This window comes from Papilio xuthus, unplaced genomic scaffold (genome assembly GCF_000836235.2).
Source record: "Papilio xuthus unplaced genomic scaffold, Pxut_1.1 DF827679.1, whole genome shotgun sequence".
Lineage (NCBI taxonomy): Eukaryota > Metazoa > Arthropoda > Insecta > Lepidoptera > Papilionidae > Papilio > Papilio xuthus.
Window position 1 is genome coordinate 1,739,870 of NW_013530970.1, and position 17,888 is coordinate 1,757,757.

Genomic DNA, 17,888 nt, shown 5'->3' on the forward strand with positions numbered 1-17,888 from the left:
CATCTTCCTTGAATATTTTTAGATTTTTATCACGACATGCCCGCTTTCTCTCTTCTACCTTTCCCATTGCCTTTACGTGTCCTGCGCTTTCAGCCTAAAAAATAAACAGTTATTACATAAATATATGTATGTATTTAGGTTAGAATCTTGACAATTTTTTACCACTTTTATATAATAAATTATTTTACCTCTGTCAGATAAGGGAACCTCAAGTAAAACATATTTTGTTCTTCAATAGCAAAATTTTCTTGTAAACGACGAAGGTGGCGGGGTTCTACTCTTTTAACTAAGCGATCTTTTCCTCTGAATATATGTCCATTAGGCAATCGATTTCGCCTAAACAATATAAGCGACAACTTCATTTTGAAATATTTTCGATTTAATTACTTGCATGTAATTATATAAGAAGGAGTAAAGAGGTAAAATTATTATATTACGAATTGAAATCACACCATCACACACAAAAACAAAGACCAAAGACAAATTAAACTTTTTTGCTATGGTCTATGGTAAAAATCATAGATAAGACTTTTACTCTTTGCTATAACTGTGTTTTTCGGCTAGCAACCCGAGAGCAACCTAGCAACATTTATCATTGTCCCATCATTGTCTATGGTGTATTATGGCTGTCTAGTCGATCGTCAAGCAAAAGACCGTGTATTTTCTTAAGTTAATAATTTTAATAAACTCTATTTTCTATGTAAGGGAATTGTTAATAGTAACTCAAGAACCAAGTATGGCATCAAGGGGCTGAGGATTGCTTAAAATTTGGAGCAGTTCTCGATTTTGGTAAGCTTCTTATTGTTGTTTGTAGCTTCCGTAATTATAATGCACTTTCTTTTATAATTACTTCTAAATGCATCTATTCTTGTTTTCTGTAATCTCTTAACTTTATTTAACAGAATTAATTTGTAAATACGATGTCTAAACCTTAAAAGTATTTCATATTGTAAGTCCATCTGGGATACCCTTTCACTTCAGTTTGTACAGAAATTTTCGTGCTCTACTTATTTTGAAGGTGTTTTTTATCCATTGTTCTGACCAGAGGTGTTAGCTATGCCATCGTATACCAATTCAAAGGTTTCATTTTTTAAAAGTAATTTCTATTTTGTATTGTGAGGGGTCCCTGATAATAATAATTGTATTATAAAACACATAATTAAATAAAATGACCTACTTAATTTTAGGGGAATTATTTAATTTCTTATTTTAAATAAATCAATTATGTTATTATATCTTATTTTATATAAATCAATATATAATTCTATAAGTTATACAAATTTGTAAAAATGACCTACTATGAAAGGCAAATTGTTACCTTTTGGGGATATCTATTTTAAATTACATCTTGAAGAAAATCATTATAAAGAAAAATGCTATATTAATATTATCTTCTTCTAAAAACATTATTCATGTGTGTAAGCAAAAAATATAAAAAAATAGCAAGTAGTAAACAGCTATTTTTTGTGACTTTACGAATATCATTTATTTTGTGTGTAATAATTATTATATATGAAACCTTTAAAAACACAAGAAATGATAAACAAAACTGGTTATGTTGTAACAAAGAATAATTTGCCTAAATAAATAATTTTCCACTGATATCATTTGACCCCTTGACCTTTATATCTTTTAATAGTAAGAAAGACATATTATGTTTTTTTATTCATTGACACATTTTTATTTGATTACTAACAAATACAACAAATTCTGATCATCCATTGTTCAAAATTCAATGTTGTAAACTAATAATATAATCTTTAATAAAAAAACACTTTTTCACATTAATTTTAATTGTCTCGAACAATGATGCAAATTACAACATGTTATTTAACATTGGATAGGTATTTTGGTTCTGAACAAAAGTTACTATTATGCCCAGACCAAATCTTAATCCATTCTGAGATAATCTTTTTCAAACATATCAGTTTAGTACAACAACAATATAACACTCATCCGTAACACAGAGGGATAAGCAGATACCACAGACCTCTATTTGGTGCACTCCTGACACACCTCTCTCGCTTCTTCTATATGTTATATATATTCATACATCTTCCAATGCATGGACCTCGGTTTTGGTGGCTCTTTATGCCACCCTTTTTGAGTATTTTATTGACCTGAACGGTAAAAGTCCATCTAGGATGGCCCCAACCGACACTGCAGCTCACTTCCAGTTTAGTAATAGTCAAAAACAATGTATAATCAAGTTATTTAAACATACATATATCTAGGGCTACTCTTATATTTCCTTATTGTTAGTTGTAATCGGTAATTGCAATTTTGCATGTTAAATGCATGAAGACATTCTCCTCTTTGTTAAAAATTTTAAACTTGGAACCTGATAAAAAAATAAGTTGTGGAACGACTGACCTATTACTAACTATATTATTTGTTAATAATTATTAACATACACAGGTCACGCAATCACACGGTAGAAACCTTATAAAATATGACATTGAATCTCCATTAATGTCTACATCTCGTTGCTGCGAAGTTTCAAGTGGTTTAAGTGCACTTTAAGTTACGCTCAGTGCATCATTGCCGTATACTTAAGTATGCACTTAAGATCTGCTTGAGACATCTTACTTGTTTAATATTGTGCTTTTTAAGTTTTAAAAAAATATGATAATCTATATAAGCATTGAGATAAATTTTAGTTTACTTTAAATTATGGTAATGAAGTGTTTGCTCATTAATTCTTTATGGTCAAATCAATACTTTATCTCTAATAATAATAATTTTAACCAAAGGGTAATGATTATGTGTTTTCATATTTAATTGTCACACATAACACTCAGGAGTATGTAATTATTATCCAAATGTTTTAGTTAAACATTGGTTAATATATTTTGTCTTGACTCGGATGAAAAATTCTTCCGCATTAGATCTGGTGAATGCATTGAAAAGGTGTTTTGGTAGTGAAAAGTAATGGATAAGAATCCAGAGTAATGTTGCAATTTTTAATCTTTGGCTAAACTCTCTCAGAAACAGATAGTTCTATGATTTATGCATGTAACTACATACTTATTCCTCTTAGAACTAAGTAGAAATAAATGTATGCTTTGTTTTCCTAATAATTGTTACATGATACCTTATCAATGTTACATGTTTGGTTAAATTCTTAGTATTGTACTGATGTGTGTAGTCTTACTTGTTACTAATATTATAAATGCGAATGTTTAGATGGATGGATGTTTGTTTAAAGCAGTGGTTCCCAAACTTATTTTGTATACTGCCCACTTTGAGAATGAATATTTTTTTAGCGCCCCCATATTTTCATATATTTAAAAACCACTATAACTTCAAATTAAATTAATTAAATATTGTGACCTATATATGTAAATTAACGGAGAATTCTTAACGAAACTTTTACTATAACCTGCAACGCCCACAAGGGGGCGTTATCGCCCACTTGGTATCTCTGGAATGGCTTAACAGATCTTGATGAAACTTGGCACAGATGTAGAACATAGCCTGGTTGTACACATACATATTATTAGTTTTTTTAATTGCGCGCGGACGGAATCACGGTCGCCAGCTAGTTATCTATAAAATCCGTAGCAGTTTCTCACACGCAACTACAAATATTATTGTCAAATATTCGTCTTTCGAAGCGTCCGTTTGTTATGAGATGAATTATGTTGATTGAACGCTACGCGTTTTGTTAAACCATTTCGGAATATTAGTCGAAAATATTTTCATATTAAGATCAAATTTTATAGATGGTTCTCATGATATTGATACTTTTTTGCTTACTCCATATTCTTAATCTATTTCTTCCAAATTTAAAAAGATCGAAGCATCTTAATAATGGGCCTTATTTATAGTTTAGAACTTTAGAGAGCGGTAGATAAATTTTAGTTCAATATGATCTAAACATTTGGATCAATTTAAGTATCAATTTTTATTGAACCGTATACTTTGATGTACCAAAAGGCGAGTGTTGAAGTATTAATAGGAAAATCTGTAATCTATACCTAGCTAGCTTTGTTAAATGGTTTTAATTAGGAATTTATCAATGTAATTTTCTTTCAGAGTGCTCCCGGAGAGCAGCCCTCCCCGCCCGCTTCACCCACGCTGCCCAGTGACGTAGTAACATGGCGCAGGTCGGAGCCAACATGGAGTACCAGGAGTACAAGTGGGCCTACTCAATCATGGACTCGTCAAAGTAATTTTTTTTAAAATAAACAAAGGCTTACTTTATTTGATGCTAAATGATATATACGAAATCTTTCAAAAAAGTTCTGTTTTATGAAGGGAGAGATTGGAAAAGTATATAATATTTGTATATAAGCAATTATTACAAATGGTCAACATTGGATGGATGGGAATGAAAGGGGATTTTATAGAAAAGGGGGCGCATACGAAGGAGAAATATTTTGTTTCTGTACTCTGTCGTTTAAGATGGAAACGCGTTCGCAATTGTGGATGTCTATGGGTAGAGATTCCCCATTTCGATGAGTTAGGGTGGCCACTAGCTCGTTTGCCACCTTATAATATTAAAAACAAAAAAAAATTGTAACTAATTCAGAAATTAGACTTTTTTCGTAATATCGTGTAGACATCGAATTTTTATGTCACGATGTTTAGAGTTTTTACATTTAATGTACCAAGCCAACGGAATTCTAAATCACGTTTTATGAATAATTTCTATATTATGCTACATTAAAAAAATGTAGGACATTGCTTTCTATGATGTAAGCTAGTGTTTTGTTTTATCACAACAATACATAACAATCAAAAGTATTTTAACCTAAATTATTATGTTATGAGTAAATACTAGTGAAATTGTGCGAAAACTAAAATTTATAACGTAAAAAATACAATGCCGCACTCAGATATGTTATTTAAGAAATCTATACTTAGTAATCGTTTAAGCAATCATTAAACCTCTTTAAGTTATATATCTTGTATACATACGTTATATTATAAGGCTCGAAATTATTTTTAGAAGATATTTTGAGTTCTCAATGTAAATAAGATCAGTCTTAACGCGGAGTACTGAATATAAAACAGCGAATACAGTTGGAGAAACACTTTCACAATAAACGAAACTTAGTGCAGTTCTTGAATGCGAATTAACTTTTGTAACAAACTTCGAAATGAGAAGCATTATTTATGTATTAGCAGTCGCCCGAGAATCCCTCCGCGTTCTGTTAAAAACTTTATAAGTAGCTTATGAGTTCTTCCAGACTACGTTCTACATATATGCTGAATTTCATCGAGATCCGTTTACCCGTTCTGGAGATACCTTCTAACATTCATTTAAACAGTCGTGTTTATAATATTAGTGAGTTTGGAGGATTGCAGCTAAACATCGGGGCTTCAGCTATAAGTTTATAAAGCGCCCGATAAACGATAAAATATCGTATCAAATTTATGTGTTTATTCAGTGTGACAAATATAAACTAATTTAATTTATACATATAAATAAAATGACGGAAAAGGTTTCATTGGAAGGGGAAATATTGTCTTTCTGTGCGTCAACTGCAATTGCGGATGTCTATGGGTGACATTCGTTTCGCCATTTCCGCGAATTCAGGTGACACCTTGCTCATTGCCATCTTAAATTATAATAAAACAATGCTCGGGTATATCGGGTAATCCTATAAAGATACCTTTTATTCATTTCAATGTACGGAACCATAAAAATTAAAATTACCTTATTCTACGGACAAAGTAGCAGTTAGTTACATATACATATTAAAGAGTTTTATTTAAATGACAGTTATAACAGTTAAAATAACGACTGTACTACTTTCAATTAGTATAAATTATAATATTTAGATTTGATAATTGCCTATGTCCCACGCTATTTCCTTTCAGAGGCTCAATGATCTTGTAATCTTTGTTTATTGTGTTACTTTCTTTTGATTGAGGCTTCAGTCTATATTGTAAGTGTTCTCACACATCAAAGAGTATGTTTATTAAATACTCTTGTCTATGGTCACGCTTTGTTCATGCTATTCTCTATTGTTAAGTAAAGTTTGGAGTATTCCCTTTTTGTTTCTAATGAACTGTTACCTCATATATTGGTATACATAAGAAGATAGTTTTGGTGTTAGTTATCCTTATTAAAGAGAATATGATCCAGTTATTTGTTCCAAGAATGTTAGCTTAACCGTGAGTTTCTGAGTCCAAAATTCACTTTTAACACATTGTTATCTCTGTGTTGTCAAAGATAGAAATGGCGATATGTTTTAAAGGCAGATTTTGGAATCAGAAACCCAAGGTAAGTTGATATAAACGTAGAACTCGTAACGGTAAAATATATTTAAAAAAATGCAATAAAAAAGTCTTGACAATCTATTTGTAATGAACCGTCCTACAAAATTTCAAACAATTTCATTCTTGTATCTGAAAAAATATAAACCAAAATTCGAAGTATGTACTTCTCTATTTTCGTATTCGATGTATTATGTAAAATCGATATTTGCATTTGTAACGAGTAAAGCATCGTCTGTCAATTGTTAGTACAAAGTGGCTTACACCGGCAGTTAGACAACGTTCCTAATTGGAGAGGGCTGGATGTGCCATTACGTTTCATTAGACCTTACGATCTACAGCACGAGTGGGCTATGCTACTCTAATTAGGCCAGGGATGATTCGTATCGTTGTTGTCATATTTAGAGGCAATTCTTGTAATTCAGTAGTACGAAATCAGATAAATATGCTTACGTGAAAAAGTACCTAAGAATCAGGTTAGGTTTTTGGACAATAAGCATTTCTATAAGTTTTTACTAGAAAGAAAGTTAACATTTATTTAAATATAAGATTTGTATTTTTATTTAAATCATGCACAGGATATGAGCCGTTATTGACATCGAAATCTTGCCGTGTAAAACAGTACGTGGGAAATTATAAAAAAAACTAAACCTCGATTTCCTATAACTGTATCTGTGAAATTTATTGCAATTACGAAATAGTCGATAATTTATTTGATTATAAAGAAAACATCAAAAGCGATTTAACTCGATGTTATCAAACCGTATTTCTCATAAGAAAGAACAATATGTTTTTGTATGTTGTATACAGACGAAACTTACGGATAAAATTCATAGTATTCGCGTCAATCTATATGGTTGCTTAAGGCTCAAGGCAAGCTCAGCTGCACTGTTACCTCCCCCCGCATTCTTTTATGTCCCGCCACACCTAAAATTGTATTCTGCACGGGGACTGATGAGATGTTCCGAGCTGCCAAGATGGATTCCTTTATAGTGTAATTTATTGCAATTGAACAAGACTATTAGAAGTTTGGGGTGACGTTTTAACAATGTGTGTTTGTGTAGGGTGTCAGCATGCCTCATCTCAATGCTACTGATAGTGTACGGCAGCTTCCGGTCCTTGAATATGGAGAGGGAGGCGCGCGAGCGGGCGGAGAGGGAGCGAGAGGCGACGCTGCTCGGTGGCAAGCCTGTGCCCTCCTGCTCACACAGCAGCAGTAAGTATACTCCTGGTTTACAACGAAAACCGATAGCCTTCACTAGTCAGTGATTCAACTAAAATTAAAGACGATCTGCAATGAAGCGACATGCAGCTTAGCTCAGTTCATATTTGCATAGAGTTTTGATTTACGTTTTTAGCTGCTATTTGATGAGACGTAGATCAACAGTTCAAATCTATATGAGCTGAACTTTTGAACCGAATCAGAGCTTTGTAAACACTTAACACGTAGAGTCTTTATAAAACATATCGTCATTCCTGTCATTATTTTTCACACAACATAGATGGTCTCATAAACCCAAGGCTAACCGATACCGTACTAAGCAGTTTTTTTGTAGTTACAAATACTTTGGCTCCTGTACTATAAGATTTAGAATTTTAATAGTATGTGTTACTGGTTTCGTTCCAGACGTGCAGACGTTGAACACGATGCAGGCGCTGTGCTTCCCGCTCGGCTCCTCTGTGGCACTGCTCATCATGTTCTTCTTCTTTGACTCCATGCAGACCCTCGTCGCCATATGCACTGCCAGTATGTCAATCATATTGTCTTTACATATACATTCAAGTGTCGAAATTTTTTATTTATATAGTACAAAACGGCAAACGCAGATTTAGCTAAAATAACGAAGTGAATGTTTCCCATAGACATCTGTACATATATAAATAAGTCAAAAATTGGCAAATGTGGACATTACTTTATATGGCCAGGTGGAGGTGACTTCCAGGGCATTGGACAGTACGCCGCGTCATAGGGTTTCGAACAGTCACGTATCGCTATCAAAACTACCTCCCCCCATCATGAAAAAATTGAGGGTGCCGTAAAAAATGTCTCTTCGGCGCTGGTAGCGTTAAAGCCTTCGCTATTTTGGCAAATTCAGTTGGCCAATTGTTCATTTGCCACGTTATAATATATATAAAAAAATATTGAAGATAATAATTGTGTTGCAGTAATAGCGTGCGCGGCGCTGGCGTTCCTGCTGACGCCGCTGTGCCAGTACGTGGCGGGGGGCGCGGGTGTGGGGGGCGGGGCGCGCGCATGCGGCAAGTACTCCGCCCCGGAGCTCGCCGCCGCACTCCTCGCAGCCGCCATCGTCGCTGTGTGGGTCCTCACTGGACACTGGCTGCTTATGGATGGTGAATACAGCATTGAACAAACTTACGGCCATTGATAAAAAAAAATATTTTTATATATATATTTATTAATGGCCAGGAATAAAATGTTTTTTTTTTATTAAAATAATGCAGGTATGGTTACAACAAAATGAATGTCTCTTTGGTTAGAACGTTAAAACCGTCTCTCCATCTCACCCATGATTTTTATTTGATTTTTAATTGTATTCAATTTTCAATATGTTTGTGCGTTACAAACTTTAAAATACTATAATTTTAACCTAGAGATTAGGTAAAGAGACGCCAAGATATTTGAAAAATACAATAATTTTTACGATAATATTTCAGCAATGGGCATGGGCCTATGCGTGACCTTCATCGCGCTGATCCGACTGCCCTCGCTGAAAGTGTCCACGCTGCTGCTGACCGGCCTCCTGCTCTACGACGTCTTCTGGGTCTTCTTCTCCTCCTACATCTTCACTACCAATGTTATGGTCAAAGTGGCCACCAGGTATGACACCAACATCTGACAAACTCAAGTGAAATACTTTATTAAAATTATATTTTTTCGGTAATCACACAGTTACCGTTACCGTTTTTGAGCATAAATCAAATACACAGACTAAAAATCATAGACAATATATTAAATGTAGATTTTTTTTACATTTTTATAGTAGTGATATAAAAAAGTAGTGTCGGTATGTTCAGATTTATGCATTGATATATAGTAATATGATACAGAGGAAGATTTGATTTTATGTTTGTATGTCTTCATTGAATAAACTCTGAAATTACTGAACCGAATTAGAAAATTATTAATTAATAGGCTATATTTATTATTTGATTTTTTTCTGCCCAGGTGATGTCACGGGTAACTGCTAGTTTGGAATAATATATTTTGTAGGGTATAGTTTTTAAATGCATTTATATTTTCTTTAGGCCGGCGGAGAATCCAATGAACGTAGTGGCACGCAGATTGCAGTTAGGAGGCGCGATGCGGGATGCACCCAAGCTGTCACTGCCCGCCAAGCTCGTCTTCCCCTCGATGCACCACCAGGGACACTTCTCTATGCTGGGTAACCTTGATCATATAGAATAGAGTCCCCAGCAACGTATACAATACAACGAACACACAAAAGACAGGTATCAAGTGGAAATTACTCAGATTTTTGTTAGATGAGTTTGTGTTCAAGGTCATCCCCACCCCCTGTCCATTATAGCAGACGTTTTAGAATCTCTTGATAACATTTGGCAACAATCAAATTATATAATAATTACAATAGGTCTGGGTGACATCGTGATGCCTGGTCTGTTGCTGTGCTTCGTGCTGCGCTACGACGCCTACAAGAAGGCCACTCTTGTCTGCCAGATGGGGCAGGTGCCCGGACCTAGGTCTATGGTATGTCAAATACTTTAAATTCGCATGTTGAAAGAAAACATGAAGATGTACTATGAACTAGTGGACAGCTCTGTGATTTACTGTTAATTATATTGTTAATTAAGAATCTTGGCAGTTTTTTTATGTAATGACTGGGTCTACAAATATTTTAGGGTTATCAGGAAACAAAAATTTCCCAATTACTTTCGAAATTCGCTGATATTAAATACTCAGCTACGTAACCTTCACGATAAATCACCACATGTGATATTTTTCCTGGAATTTGGAAAAATATAAACATGGCAACATTATACCGTGCAGCTGCCACACTCTTATTGGTGAAAATATTACTCTGTCAAGAATGAGACGTTGTTCGGGAATTTTTCCAAAGGCTTAAGATTCTTGTCGAACTATAAATTTAATATTTAACCATTGTCAGTTGTATACCTTCCGTATTTATATTCTTCCGTAGTTAATGTTCCTTCGTTGTCATTTCAGGGTTCCCGTCTAACGTACTTCCACTGTTCTCTGCTGGGCTACTTCCTGGGTCTGCTGACGGCGACTGTGTCCGCGGAGGTGTTCAAGGCAGCTCAGCCCGCGTTGCTCTACCTGGTGCCCTTCACGCTGCTGCCACTTCTCACCATGGCATACGTCAAGGTAATGTACAGTGACAGTTTGTAAACTGACGAATCATAAAATAAATTTATAAAGATTCGTTTGTACACAATTTAACATTATCGAGTGGTTTGTGAAATTGTCAATAAAACTCTGATTGTAAAGAGTTTGATTATATCGTCTGATTGTATCGAGTGGTTTGAGAAATTGTCAATAAAACTATGCTTTTTAGTGTTTCATTAGTAGAAACTCAAGTAATTTAATTATGGCTGACCAAGAATATAAAAATCTCGACTAATTGCTCAAAAATGCTAATTTCTTTACATACCTTAGTAACCGTGAGTTTCTGAGATAAAAATTCCTGTTGATGAATGGACGAAAGACGGATGAGGATATGTTTTATACAGAGATTTTGGTCACAGAAACCCACAGTAAGTGATATAACAAAAAAGATGATAAGGAGCTCCTAACTCAGGTTTTTTCATATTCTTGTTTGGCCTGTACACTGCATTATAAATTATTTTTATAGTATTTTTTTTGTATAAAATATTAGCAGATTTTTTTGTAAATTTACTAATATTTCTTTAACCATTCCAACTAAGCTTTAGGCTTGTGCTAGGATATGGTTTACGACAATAGTCGAATGGGGGGATTCGAACCCCCGACTTCGTGATCGGAAACCCGTACTCTTAAACCATTAGGCTATTGACGCTTAATTATTGTGTTTTATTGTTAAACGATGATTTTTTTTATATCCAGGGTGATCTAAGGCGAATGTGGAGTGAGCCGTTCATCGCACCTAATGGAAAATCCGGCGCTGACTTTGACGTGTGAAGAAACAGAAATTAACAAATGTTATATCCCCCCCAGTAGTTGGCAAATAAACCAACGTACAAACGTCAGCTTCCGAAATATAAGTATGCTTCATTTATAGTCTACATTATATTACTATGACAGTGTTGCCAGTTTATTCCTTTGTGGTTAGATGTTTAATAGCAATAGACAATTCTAATCTGTCAGTTGTACAGCTTAGCTATGGAAATTAAAATTAAAAAACAGAAACTTTAGAAGTGAAATCTTTGATATTGTCTATTGTAGTGTGATAATTTTATGCGTTAAAATGTCGAAAACTGTTTGTTCATGGTTTTGAAGGAAATATATCTAAATTATCAAAGAGTAAGTATTGAAATCAATTTAGTGATTGTTATATTCTCTCACTGGTTTACGGATAATATTTAAGCAGTTATGATTAAAATAAATGTCAAATTAAAACAAGAAAAATATAGAGAAATCTTTACATTATCTACAATGATATAGTGACATCTGTCAGACGTCAATGACATCTGTCAGAAGTCAGTGTTACCATTATCTGGCATAGTAATTATTTGTTACACTATGAATTGTTATACTTATACTTTTAAAAGATTTTGATGTTTCTTTTTGTATTCATAAATAGGAAGTTGTTTGTATGAAAATATGTTAATAGTTACATCGTATTATAATTATCACAATTGGCTTATAAAATGATTGTTATTCATTAAGTTTTAATGTATATGGCTTTGATCACATTATATATTATATTAAGGTATATAATGTAAAGTTTGTAGATGTCGAATATAATTACATATATTTACTTTCCGTTGTGATGGAGTTGAACAAAGTTGAAATATGAGCACAAGAACTATGATATATTTAGTCTTTTCTAAATTTATTTAACAATAATATACAAGTCGAACTTTGACAAGAGAACTGGATAAGTTTACTGGATAAGTCATTGTCCAGTTCGGAAGGATGACTACCATAAGCGGGAAACTTGGGTTAGAGGGAAACCTCTATAAGTAAGATAATTATTGTGGTCCCCTGGAGTCTTACTTATCCAGGTTGTATTTAAAATTATTTTAGTTATGGCAATAGAATTTTTTTTTTGTGTTCTTGTAATTTTTTTTCTTATACTAATTTGGTAAATATTTTAGTATTTAAACACTTGTATTTTAAACATTGATTTTTGTGCTCTAGTTTCAATATTATTTGTAATTTTAAGCCACAGAGTTATTTAATCAGACTTAAGTCTTGTAGATTTGTCATAGTAAATCTACCGTTAGGAACTTTCTTAGCGCTCATTGAAATTTGCTCTTACAGATTCTTAATATGTATTAAAAATTGTTAATTTTTCATTCGATATGGATTTAAAATAGTTATGAGAACATAAGATGTTTAGATTAAGAAATGCGCTTTGTTTTTTTTTTAAGGTTTGTTGTAAGAAGAAAAGTTACACAGGGTGACTTTAAAAGAGATTTTAAATGTATAGTTCTAACCTTTTGCACTTTATTTTAACCTTTTTGAACTACCGCCTTGTTTATTCGAATACTCATTAATGTTGCTTCTCTTTTATTTTAGACTACTATTAATACATTGTTGTCGCTATTTTATCAAAGAGAGTGAAAGGAATAGCTGTATGTGATAACTTCAATATGGCGTGAATTTAGTATGCCTTAGTGACTACTGGTGTTTCCCGTTGGACTCATCGGCTAACCGATTCATATGACGATCGGTCCAACGGGAAAAAACCGTAAACATTTCACTTACTGTGACAGTAAATTCTTACCGATTAATTTTTTATTGAAATCATAATATATTTTTTTATTATTTTTGATGATTTTGTAATAATTATAAATAACAAAGTACAATTTCATAGTTTTTTGTTCCGCTGTGAGGTTTTATGAGAATTAATAAAATCTTATGCTCGAGTCATGTCCTAAAAATCTTAAGTTTTATGAATAAAAAAAAACTTCTTGAGATGTCACCGATTAGCAGAGGGTTAATGATCAGTACCCATCTTTCTGTAAAAAAAATTATAAATTTCACTATATTTCTTTATTAAAATGTACAATACCCGTATATGACAAAGACAATTTTATTTTTTTAGGTTTAAACATAAATACAATGTTTTTTTTTATATATATAAGAGAAGCAACATTATAAAATTAAGGTATCAAACTGTATGTTTAAAAAGGTAGAACAAATATTATCTTCCAGCTAAATAAATCCAGTGTTCAAAATAAAAACATTGAAAAAGACGTCAGTGCCAAATGAAAAAAAAGCTTGTCAAATGATTCACAAAATTGTAAACATATTTTTTATTAACAATTTATTCGAAATGTTTTCATCAAAATAATTAATGTTTTTTTTAGAATCTCAAGTTTTGGAAAATTTCTGTATGCATAGACACCTTTCTTGTTACTAAAATGAGTTTTGATCAGTCAAAAAAAAATAGCTTCCCATTTAGAATCGATTAATTAGCATTGTGTGTAGGACAAGTTTTCGATTTAATTGCATTGTGAGCCTTAAAATTGAAGTGGGTAGGGAATAAATGTCCTCGACGGTAATGTAAATAAAAATACTCCTTAAATTTTCTTCAACAAACGCCTATAGATATATTTCCGTGTAATTAATTCTAATTTTTTTTGCCACATTGTATCATGCTCAAAGATGAATTATCCCAACCATTTTTTGTTACAAAATTATTACAAACTCTCTCCTATTTATCTCGAATTTTACTTTGTAGGTATTTTCTATATTATTTTTTTACTTAACGAACAACATTTTTTAATCATTTTTTTTATGATCAACTATGTTATCACTGCCTTCGACTGATCTTTTCAATGAATTCGTTTCTATTTGTTGAAAAAAAAAAGTATTATAGACAAAATATTAGTTTTAATATGATAGACAAAACTGTTGTTAACATCGACAGACAACTTTATTTGTTTTGTAATGTAAATTATTTGATTGAATTTAATGAAAGTTATGTTAGATTTAAGTAAATTAAAAATATTTGATATATGTGTGATTTTTGAGGTTAACACTAACATTTTTTTTATATTAATTTTCGATTTTTTTTTTACAATGTACGTAACTATTAATTTTTAAGTTAATTGTAAAAATACTATTTACATTGAGCAGTATTTCCTTGTAGAAAAGTGATATTAATTGAGGCTTGTATACATAAATGTATAAGCAAAGTTTGCTTGTGCGTTTATGTATATAACATTTGATATTCGGAAAATATTGTGGATCTCCTTGTAGCATCTCTGAATGAACTGTTAAATAAATTCAGAATCCTTAATAATGATTAATTGGTGTAAATTTAAGTGTATTTTTTGGATAACTTATAGTATAAAGATTGTAAACGGTTTTCCACTTGTACATACGTGAATTTCATTAAAATTCAATGTTATAATGAATTATATCACTTACATCCCCTCACAATCTCTGTGTGTAAATATTTCCCACGCATGATATTCTAATTAACAGTAAAAATGGTAAGCATTTAATATTTTTATATGTATATGCGGTTGTATGAAGATACTTAATAAAAATATTAAATGATTTCTTGACTTTTATTTGTTAAACAATGAGAACCTCAATCATTCACTCCAGTGAACTGTCCACAGTGTCTATGGTTTCATGCGATAAATACTGTTAAATAGTAGGAGTTGGGATTTGAAACATGTAACTTTGAATGCCAGAATTAGATTTTCACTTCCATTTGTCTGAGTAAATGTGTATGTGGCTGGTGGGCCAATACTGACCAAAGTTACAGGATGAAAAGTAAAATATTACATGGTGAGCACTCAGTATGTGGGGAAACATGCTAGTGATGAGCCGTTCAATTGGAATGTAACACCTCATAATCTGAATAAGTGCCCAGTCTAAGAGACAAATATGCACATTGTAACAAAACTTTAAAATACACATTTCATGAACATTTAAGTTGAATAATTGAGATAAAATAGATTATTATCCCCCGCAATTCATTAGAGATTGAATTTGAACGTAAAAATTTAATTGTAAGGATGACGTGATTGTGATAAATAGTATTCTTGAAATAACAGGTAAATATGTTAATAGATTAGGTTTTAAAATAAAAATACATTCTTTCATGTTATACTTTATTTGCTTGTTTCTATAGCTTTATTTGTATCTCTCTTCTGAATAAATCTTAATTGTTTCTTCTTCATTCTTTTTAGTTTAGCAGTGTTAGTTATTACTTGTACAATTTCAGACTTCTGTTTGTTTTCTGCTGTCCTTTTAATATTTTCTCGTCGCCTTTCTTTACGTTCTAGTTCCTTCTCTTTAAATTGTTCTAAAAGACTTTTAGACAATTCTTTTGTGCGTTTCAATTCCATACGTAAAGCAGTCTTCTTCTGGAAATCTAGCTTTAATCCTTTTGTTTTATTTATTGTAGAAAACCTAAAAAAGAGAATTATTAACAATGAAATTAGAACGAAACAAAAAAACAATAACTTGGATATTACAATAATTACTTTTCTTTCTGAGATTTCCAAAATCGACCAGATTTAGGTTTTCCCCTTATTTCATCTTTATTTTCTTGCTTTTTAGGTTGTTTTTTAACAACAGATTTTTCACTAGATTCATCGTCCTGATTTTTCTTTATATTCTCTATTAAAGAATTAACTTTAATGTCTGTTTCTGAAGACATTTTTACTCCTATTAATTACTAATCGAATTTTAGAATATACACGTGTTTTTGTTTTCTTGTATTACTACAATCCATAGACACCAAATGTTGACAGTTAACTTGACATTTCGCATAGACAAAAGTAATGTTTTTCATGGTATTTCATCAATGACCGTTCAGCCACGACACTCAACGGAAATAGAAAACATGCCAATGTCAGTTAAAATTAAAATTGTCAAGTTGCTGTCAACCTGTGAATATTTTACTGTCAAACACAAATTATAATTTTTAAGGATAAATATGAATGCTGTAATTTAGTGATTCAGACGTTCGTGACAAGTTTAATAACTTTAACCAGATAATAATCACTTTAGTTGTTTCATAATTTAGTTACTGTCAACTGTAATTAGTGAAAGTGTAATATTTACCACACCCATAGGTTTCGTGTTTTAAAACTCTTATCTGAAAAAGGATTCATAATTTCAATATGCCGGTGAGTCAGTGTATAGCGCTTGTTTATGTTTCAGAATTGTAACATATTTGTTTAAATCAAATTGAATATTCCAGGCGTATCATTCGACATTAACAGATTACACACAATCAGTTGGTAACTTGGCTCTACTACCTTTACGGACTACTTATAGAGGCCCAGCGCCCACCAACCCTAAACAAGAATTGGATGTTATCGACGAAGCACTTAACTATTTTAAGGCCAATGTATTCTTTAGATTTTATGAGATAAAGGTAAAAAAATTATTAAATAAAGAATTAAAAGTACCTACAGCTTAATAAAATTGCTATAATGACTTCCAAAGTAAATTTAAATTTTATATTTCAGTCTGATGCAGACAGAGTTCTCATATACTTAACTCTGTACATCTCAGAATGTCTAAAGAAATTGCAAAAGTGCTCTAATAAGAATCAGGGCCAGCAGGAAATGTATATGCTCGCTATATCTAAATTTGACATCCCTGGAGAGGCCGGATTTCCCCTCAACTCAGTTTATGCTAAACCTACCAGTACTCAAGAAGCAGGTCAGTAATTTAATACATTCAATGTCACTAGCTGTTTTGGTAGTTCATGTTCAAACTGAAATAAATATAGTGACAGTTCAAAATATGTTTTAAGTATAGATTGAAGAAAATACTTTTTGATTCTCTTAATTTAATGATGCATATTAACTGTTCTTTGAAAGCTGCATAGACATTTTGAGAAACAAAAATTTAAATTTATTACAAAAATTTGTTAATTTTTAGATTTGATGAGACAATATTTGCAGCAATTGAGACATGAAACTGGTAACAGGGTCTGTGAGAAGGTAAGTTTGTTGTTTTTACCTTGATTTAGTTTTTATTTGGGATTATTTTTAGCCAGTAACGATAGTAAGCCAATATGTGGTAGTTCTATACATTGTCAACTTTTTCAAGCATGCAACCTCTCTTCTTGACGATGTTACATAGGTTGTTTCTCCTATTCAAGCGCATCTCAGTGATGGGGATAGCATTATGCATTGTGATTAACCTAACTTGATATTTGAAATTTTTATTTTTCAGGTGTTTGCAACAGAAGATGGCAAACCAAGCAAGTGGTGGCTCTGTTTTGCTAAAAGGAAATTCATGGATAAATCTTTGTCAGGGCCGGGCCAGTAAAACAATAGCTTATAATGATGTACTTTCTTTATTATATTTTATTATACAATTGACATTATTTGTATCATGTATTTCACTATCATCAGTCACTTAAATCCAAAACTGTGTATAAGAGTTATCAAAAGTAAGTTTTTATTTAAAAAAGAAATATCAATATGTGAAATAAAATCTTCAAAAATTTTTTTGTTTTATTATTTTTAACATTATA

The 17,888-nt window shown here is 32.0% G+C and overlaps 3 protein-coding genes across 4 annotated transcripts; 2 read left to right on the top strand and 1 right to left on the bottom strand.

Moving 5' to 3' along the window:
• Positions 1-610: 610 nt before the first annotated feature.
• SppL (signal peptide peptidase-like protein) lies at positions 611-12,209 on the top strand. Of its 2 annotated transcripts, none has more exons than XM_013312403.1 (10): positions 611-789; positions 4,039-4,171; positions 7,293-7,444; positions 7,844-7,975; positions 8,395-8,580; positions 8,905-9,067; positions 9,496-9,632; positions 9,840-9,955; positions 10,433-10,591; positions 11,309-12,209. In XM_013312403.1, the coding sequence occupies exons 2-10, from the start codon at positions 4,101-4,103 to the stop codon at positions 11,381-11,383; spliced, it is 1,191 nt and encodes a 396-aa protein (XP_013167857.1). In that variant the 5' UTR covers positions 611-789; positions 4,039-4,100; the 3' UTR covers positions 11,384-12,209. The 2 variants fall into 2 exon arrangements, with proteins under 2 accessions (XP_013167857.1, XP_013167858.1); XM_013312404.1 differs by having other exon boundaries at positions 7,856-7,975.
• A 3,278-nt stretch (positions 12,210-15,487) lies between these two features.
• On the bottom strand, positions 15,488-16,148 carry LOC106117896 (coiled-coil domain-containing protein 86). The gene is made up of 2 exons (XM_013312405.1): positions 15,877-16,148; positions 15,488-15,802 (listed from the first exon to the last, which is right to left on the bottom strand). Exons 1-2 carry the CDS (start codon positions 16,050-16,052, stop codon positions 15,502-15,504), a joined length of 477 nt encoding a protein of 158 aa, XP_013167859.1. The 5' UTR covers positions 16,053-16,148; the 3' UTR covers positions 15,488-15,501.
• A 164-nt stretch (positions 16,149-16,312) lies between these two features.
• On the top strand, positions 16,313-17,858 carry Arpc3A (Actin-related protein 2/3 complex, subunit 3A). The gene is given in 5 exon segments (NM_001312764.1): positions 16,313-16,524; positions 16,599-16,775; positions 16,870-17,065; positions 17,288-17,349; positions 17,585-17,858. Coding segments are annotated over 5 exon segments (537 nt in total). The 5' UTR covers positions 16,313-16,518; the 3' UTR covers positions 17,681-17,858.
• The last annotated feature ends 30 nt before the right edge of the window (positions 17,859-17,888 follow it).